This window comes from Fusarium tjaetaba (assembly GCF_013396195.1).
Source record: "Fusarium tjaetaba strain NRRL 66243 chromosome Unknown NRRL66243_c0000393, whole genome shotgun sequence".
In the NCBI taxonomy this organism is placed as follows: Eukaryota; Fungi; Ascomycota; class Sordariomycetes; order Hypocreales; family Nectriaceae; genus Fusarium; species Fusarium tjaetaba.
Genome location: NW_023501589.1, coordinates 1 through 7,037, shown reverse-complemented (window position 1 = coordinate 7,037; position 7,037 = coordinate 1). Strand labels below are relative to the sequence as shown.

At 48.4% G+C, this 7,037-nt stretch overlaps 2 protein-coding genes across 2 annotated transcripts; both read right to left on the bottom strand.

The window, feature by feature from the left end:
- Positions 1-1,842: 1,842 nt before the first annotated feature.
- On the bottom strand, positions 1,843-2,872 carry FTJAE_13237 (PMU1-high copy suppressor of ts tps2 mutant phenotype; the record flags this gene model as incomplete). The annotated part of the gene is made up of 2 exons (XM_037346360.1): positions 1,843-2,511; positions 2,567-2,872. 2 exons carry the CDS (start codon positions 2,870-2,872, stop codon positions 1,843-1,845), a joined length of 975 nt encoding a protein of 324 aa, XP_037199735.1.
- A 1,065-nt stretch (positions 2,873-3,937) lies between these two features.
- FTJAE_13236 (microtubule associated (Ase1)) lies at positions 3,938-6,353 on the bottom strand (the record flags this gene model as incomplete). The annotated part of the gene is made up of 3 exons (XM_037346359.1): positions 3,938-5,877; positions 5,926-6,190; positions 6,240-6,353. 3 exons carry the CDS (start codon positions 6,351-6,353, stop codon positions 3,938-3,940), a joined length of 2,319 nt encoding a protein of 772 aa, XP_037199734.1.
- Between the last annotated feature and the right edge of the window lie 684 nt (positions 6,354-7,037).

The following is a 7,037-nucleotide window of genomic DNA, read 5'->3' as shown; positions in this document are numbered from 1 at the left end:
AATATAATCACTTAATTTAGTTAAATAACTTAGAGTAATCTATAGGAGCAACTGATATTATATTATCGCTCCTTACTATGAAAACTCGCTTATTGGTATTCTGTATTCCCAAGGTTGATACAGGCTCCCGGAACTCAAAGTTCACGGAGGCAATTCTTTCATAAAGACAATGCATCTGTCATCTTTTCTTTGTGCCCTGACGTCGCTTATCAAGGATTCCTGTCACGAGTCCGTCCAGAGTAGAGAAGTCTTCCAGACTTTCGCTTCCACTCTCGGTAATAATGCACCATGTCAACTACCTCGTTCTCCCGATTTCGCAGATATATGGTGCCCGAAAGACCTGGAAACCATCCCGGTAAAACTCCAAAGCTGGTTTGGCCTCCACCTGGCGGAAGCTGTGCATTCTCGATGGGGTAGACTTCCTCCGACTCGCTAGAGGATAATTCCCACCCTGCGAGATCCACCACTTGCTTTGTTATGTTCGAAATGGTGAGATAACACACTGGTACGCCGCCGGGATATTGAGCCGCGTACCTATAATCTGGATAGAACAGGGCGATGATACCGACAGGCGGGCATTGGGCATTAGAGCCTATTCCATGTGTTCCTGTAACTAGGTTTTCTTCGCAACATTCGACTATACTGCCGAGGTTTGGACCGATGGTCTGGCCGTCTGCGTTGGTTTGAGAGCCCTGTGCATTGAAAGCGATGAATAAGGCCTCCCAATGACCATCTGGGAATTGGAGTAGAACTCCCCCGTCTTGACCGGCAGCATTTTCATTTTCAAATAGTCCGACGTTACCTTGATTCATGTGAATCTGGTTTATCTTTTTTGACGTCTCGACAGAGTTCCCCGAATATGTAGGCCGTAGCCTTCTTCTTAATCGCGTTTTCGAAGAAGGGCTGTAGATAATCGGAGATACTGTCCGGTGCACAACTTTCCACTCCACTCGAGATATTATTGAGGCATCCTCGAAGGTAATCAAGCCTGGCTGGGCGACGAGGCGATGCCATGGGCGGTGTTACCGGGGATGTCATGGGCAGTATAACTGAAGATGTCATGTCGGTCCCACCATAAGGCAAACTTCGAATAACTTCGTCCGCAACAATACCCATGCTTTGCTGAAGCCAATATACAAGCCGAACACTTTCCTAAGCGAATGTGCGGTGATTGATGCAAGCGCGGTATTCTTGGGGCTGGTTATTGTTATCGACATCGAGATCGAAGTGGACGTATAAGTGATGTGAGAAGTCGTGTTCCGGATCTATACTCGTGCCTTTGAGCTTGCCCTTCCAAACTCCATAATTATTTAACGGCATTTTGACTGAATTCTGTGTAAGCCTGAAGATGGAAATGTAAGAAGTAAGATGTAAGATGGAAGTAAACGAAGAAACTGAGGCCGCGTCCTTTGGATTCCTTTAGATACCTAGGTAAGGTAGGCAGGCCTGCACTAACTGCCCGGTTTCTCTTTCCTTCGGTCAAAGACTTGAGATCTTACCAAATTACCTAGATAGCAGGTAAGCGCTCCAAGAGAGGTAAGAAAACATGGACAGGACCTTGATCCTAAATGGCAAAAAGACTTAGGTGCTATAGCCTAGGTACCTAAATAAGCTTAGGATAACTTTGATAACTTTTGCCGAGTTTATCTTAACACTTTATATTCAGGTCCGATGTTTTCTAAGTCTGAGTGGCGCTTTCAAGTCTCTCACCGTGTCTGACAGGAACAATGTAGAAAAGTATCGCCGGTCTAATAAGAAGATAACTTAGTACTCAACGTCGTTACGTTATGTTTTTGATCTAACAGTTCATCATGCACCCAAGTCATGTGTTCTTGACGTCCATCACATGGAGAATCTTCTCAACGAGCTCACGCCCGCAGGATCTGCAGACACATAGTCATTCATGTCCAGCTCCGGACCATCTGCCTCTCCGTCTTTTTCGCCCCTGACAAGTATCGCGATACTTGTCCCTTCGCGTGTCCTACAAACACCACTTCCCACGGCGGCCTGAATCGCCCGAATCGCATATGAATGGACTGTCAAGGATATAAAGTCGTCGTCTTTCGTCGTCTCATTGAAGATATCCTCCAGAGCCCTCTGTTTCCTCACAACATGCTCCTCATCAGTCTCAGGCTCAACTCTATTGGTGAACTGGTCCTCCTCCTCGAACCCATCTTCGATCTTGTAGCTGGGATAGTTTTCGGCGATCCATGTGCGGTTCCTCCTGTAGTCGCAGGTGTGGCGGGTGATGCGCTCTCTGAGGAGTTCTTTGACGATGGGTTGTTGAGGTGGTGATTGTGAGGCCATGAGTGGTGAGAAGACGATGTCTGTTGTCTGAAGGCATCGCGCTAGAGGACTTGTGTAGAAGATTTTGGGCTGTGGTGCGCCTTGCTTTTGGATGAGATCGGTCCAGAAGGAGTTGAGATCTTGAGCTTGCTTCTCACCGACTTCGGTGAGAAAGGCGTCAAACCAGGTTTCTTTACCATCCCCGTTTTGGAATGAGACTCTTGTCTGCTCATGTCAGTAAATGAAGCAATATTTATATGGCTCAGACGATAATGCATACATTCCACGCTTCGGAGCCTACTTGGGCGTGCATCTTATTGTGTACCCCAAGGCCATGTCGTGTGAGGTACAAGACTTTGTATGAGACATTGTCGGAGCTATTCTCATTGAGCCATCTCACATATGTCGCGAGTCGAGCCCAGTCCCTTTGATCTGGTGCATCTGGATCGCCAGAAGGGTATTTTTGATCTGGGATGAGGCCCAGGTTTGGTTGCGTCGTGACTTTTTCTCCAGGATATTGATGGGCAATGTCAGCGAGTTCAACAAAGATGCCAGGTTGGGCCTTGAAGGTCCATTTAGAGGACATAGCAAGATATAAATGTGATGTCTGATGTAGGAGGGTCCGCTAGAATTGATTGATGCAAGCGAGTTGTGATATTTGCATGAATCGATGGAGTTGGGTTAACTAAGCTTGAAGATGGTCGGTTTGGTTTGGTTTGGTTTGGTTTGGTTTAGGCATGAGGTCGCATGCTAGCGATAAGTTATGCACCCAAATAAGAAAGTTTGGGTCAGGCCATGACGTAGTTGGCATAGAAATGGGGGCGTCTCAATCAACATCACCAAAAAAAATCAAAAAAATAAAACAGAATTAATCAACGTCAAATCCACTCTTCTCATGAAAAATCGAAACAATTTATTATGGAGTCTCTATGATCTAATCGTCTCCCATTGTTTCGCAACCAGTATCAAGACTGTGGTTACACTCAGCCCTGATAGTAGATCTGTTTGCATAACGTATTCTTGTGACGTTGGGATATTAACGAAGAGGATATTTACAGATCAAGGTATAAAGACTAGATTATCTTGATATACAGTGGGCATAAAACTTAAGCCTCTTTATTACTTAAGTAAGCTCTATAGGCTTCTTTTCCCTAGGTTTACTATCTAGAAGTTCCTAAAAGAGACTCCCTTGGAAGGCCCTCACTCTGCAGGCGGCGAGCCTGTGTATGATATCCCGCTTAAACTAAAAGCAATAAATAAAAAAGAGGACGAAGAAAGAATACAAAAAATCCTGGCGTCGGGCCCGGCGAGATGTAACTTAGACAGTCAGGAGTGACTATTGAGAAAAAGTGTGAAAATCGGAAAAAAAGGAAGAGCTCGTTGGCAAAAGATGTCCAAAGGAGGTGGAACTTGTGACAAGACGCCTGTCTGGCGTTATCGTAGAGGCATTCAGTCGTGCTGATATCAACGTTGCGACTAGACAGGCCGTGGTTCTGCGGCGTTCTGTTGTTCGCTTGCTCACTCAAGATCGTCGCGAGATGCCTGCATCATCATGAAAAAGCTTGCGTGAATTCATCATCGTTCAGAATGGTACGGACGTTTGACATCATTCATGGGTAAAACGTTGAGTGAAGGTTGATCAGGGGAGGGCTCAGTAGGCATCCTCGTCTGTCCATTCACTGCCTGAAATGATGCGGTTGCCATCTTGGTCAATCATCACTGGCCCATTATATGACGCCGTCGGAGGTATGCCGCGTATGCGCTTGGATTGACTGCTCGTGGGTCGACCTGGCTCAGGTGAAAACCGCTTATTGCGAGTCGCCCTTAACTTGGCGTAGTAGGCATCTGAAACGTCAAGCTCAGGCTCGCTGTTGTCGTCATATGTCTCCCAGTTTTCAGATCCTGAGATGTTGGTTGATGCCATTGAGTTGCCAGAGATCTGTCTTGGCGGAGCCATCGGACGATAGCCTTGTGAGCGGATGGTGGAATATGGGTCATGGAAGCTCTCTTCACTATAGTATTGAGAGTTGTTGCTTGGGTGACTGCTGAACTGGGAATTGTTGCTGGGATGGCTGCTATACTGAGAATTGTTGGAGTTGGATCTCGCTGTTCTAGGGCGATCATCATACACGTCCTCAGGCTCAACATGGCGAACAATGCTGGAATTGAGGCCCATCGACTTGTAGGGATTCATAGGAGCTTCAAGATCACCCCGAGCCATCAGGTCACGCATCTTGGGAGGAGGTGCCCGCATCAAAGGAGGACCAGGTCGGAAGGTATCAGCTCGCGACTCAGCACGAGGCCTTTCGGGAGAGTTGTTTCCGTGCTTCATGTTTGACAGAGGAACTCGAGCAGGAATTCGCGATGGACTCCTTGCAGGGCTACCAGGTATACTAGAAATGGAGCCTGTAGCTTGGTGTCCAGATCGCTTAGGAGGCATGCCAGCTGTAGGGGTTTTGGTCATGGACCGAGGAGGAGCAGACTTGGTTGCAGCTCGGTTTGGTACAGACTTGGGTGGTTTGATAGTTGAGGGAGGTGGACCAGCGGGTGTCTTAGAACGAGGCGGTAGTGCACCCTTCTTTGGCCCGTCTGAGGCCTCAATCTCGTCTAAGTAACTCTCACCATACACGAGGAAAGGTCGCCCATATTCGTCTTCCCATTTGGAAAGAATCTTGCGTAGATCGGCAGTGATCTTGGGGAGTTCTTTGGCGATACGCTTTCGCATCTTTTCTTCGCGGAGCAGCTTGCCAGGATCTCGCTTCTCACCCTTCTGGCCGCGTGCCATGAGTCGCGATGCGTCCTGACTGGAGGCAGCGAGGTCATCACGCTCCTGGATCAAACTCTTGTGTCTATCGATGAGTGCCAATGTGGGTGCCCGCTGTTCTTTGAGAGCTTCCAGGCGGGCAATTTCACGCTCATGGGCCTCCAGAAGAGCGTCGCTGTAGACATCGGAAAAGGCAGGGGTGAACTCAAGCATCTCATCCTCGCAAAAGTATAGCGCATCCCAGAGTTCTTGAAGCTTGATGCGGGAATCTTCGACGAAAAGGTGGAGGTTTTGACGCTTGAGCTCATTCAATCTCGCGAGCTCGTCCTCGAACTCATTGATCTGCCGCACACCGCAGCCGCGGTTCGCGTTAAGGAATGGCTTGGTCTCGCTCTCGTCAACACCAAGCTTGATCCATAGAGCCTCGACGGAAGACCTGAGCTCCTTGAGCTTCTTTTCGCGGTTCTTCTTCTCATCCGAGAGTCTGTCGCGCTTGGACCGGAGTCGGTTGATGTCTTCCTCATGCAGACCAAGTTGCTCAGGCGCATCGCGATAGTACTTGACGATAGCGCCATCTTGTTGCGCTTGGGGGATGCCCAGCTCAGCCCAAAGGCCAATGGTCTGGTCGGCAAGGGCTTGGACAGTAGCGATACGACGAGAATACTCTTCATATACTCGTGTGAACTCATTGTCGAGCTTGTCAACATAGGTGGAAGAAAGGTCAAAGTTGGGAGGGATGGACTGGTTAGGCCCTGTAGGTGGTAAGGGGATTTGGACGAATGTGGACTCAAGGTGAGAGGAGTAGGATTCAAGGGCCACGACGAGTTCTAGATGATGTTAGTGAGTGAAAGACAAGATTATGGCTGCAAACGCACTCTTGACTTGCTCGAAGCGCTCCTTATGGAGGCGACTGATTTGTATATGCTTCTCCTTCAGTTGTTGGAGGCATTGTGTGAGAGGATATGTGATGGTCAAGTCGTCGTCGTCTTCGTAGTCGCGGCGACGTTTCGAATCGTCCAACGATGCCTCCATTTGGTGAATCATGGTAATGATCTTCTTTGCCTCGTCGACCATCTCCTTCTTTTCTGAATTGACTAGTCGCACTTGGCTATTGAGTGCTTCAGACAATGCTGAGAACAACTGCTCAAGTTAGCGAGCTGCAATATGCTTTGCGACCAAGGAAACATACCTCAGATTCCCGAGCTTCGCGCTCATGATCAGGGACACCGATCTCATCGAAGAGACCGTGCAGCTGGGCAATGCTGTTATTAACCTGCTGCGCAAGGTAACTTGTGTCCACCATCTTGCTTGGTATCGCGACTTTGGCCGTTCAGGGGATAACGTGATCGGTAACGATGCTATATACAAGCAATGGGGTGAACAAAGGCGGTTGCGAATAAACGTATGTAGAATGTATTTAAAATGCGTGCAGCGTGACTCGTAGTCTCGGTTCTATTGGGTTGTTTGCAGTGCAATCGTGTGTGTCCAGTCGGTGTTTACTTTCTCTCACATGTGGTCATCGAGCAGTGGAGTTAGTCGAGGCGGTAATAGCATCCTATGCGCAAAGCGAAGTTGGAGGTAGGTAGGTAGGTTTGCGAAAATTAAGTGCAAATGCCATGCACCGCAAAAGCGGATTCGTGATGATCGATTTACGAGTTGGAGAAAAAAAAAGAGAGACTTTGAAAGCGGCTGAGACAAGAGAGAGTCCAAGGTCAAGTCGGAAGATAGACGGAGGATCTAGCGACATAACATGAAAGTATTCACGGCGGCATCTGGCGCAATATGGTAAACGATAGGAAGCGGCGAGTTGCTACAGCAACCTCCCTTCCGGTACAGGGAATGTGTAATTGGCGGGCTATTTCGGGGCGCCCCAGTGTTTCAAGCAAGCTTACCCCGCTGAAGCTCGCTTTTGACAGGGATGTTCCAGGGCTGTGAGGCCACTGAAAGCTTGGTAGAAGCGCGGCGGGATACCTAGCACCCTTGGCCC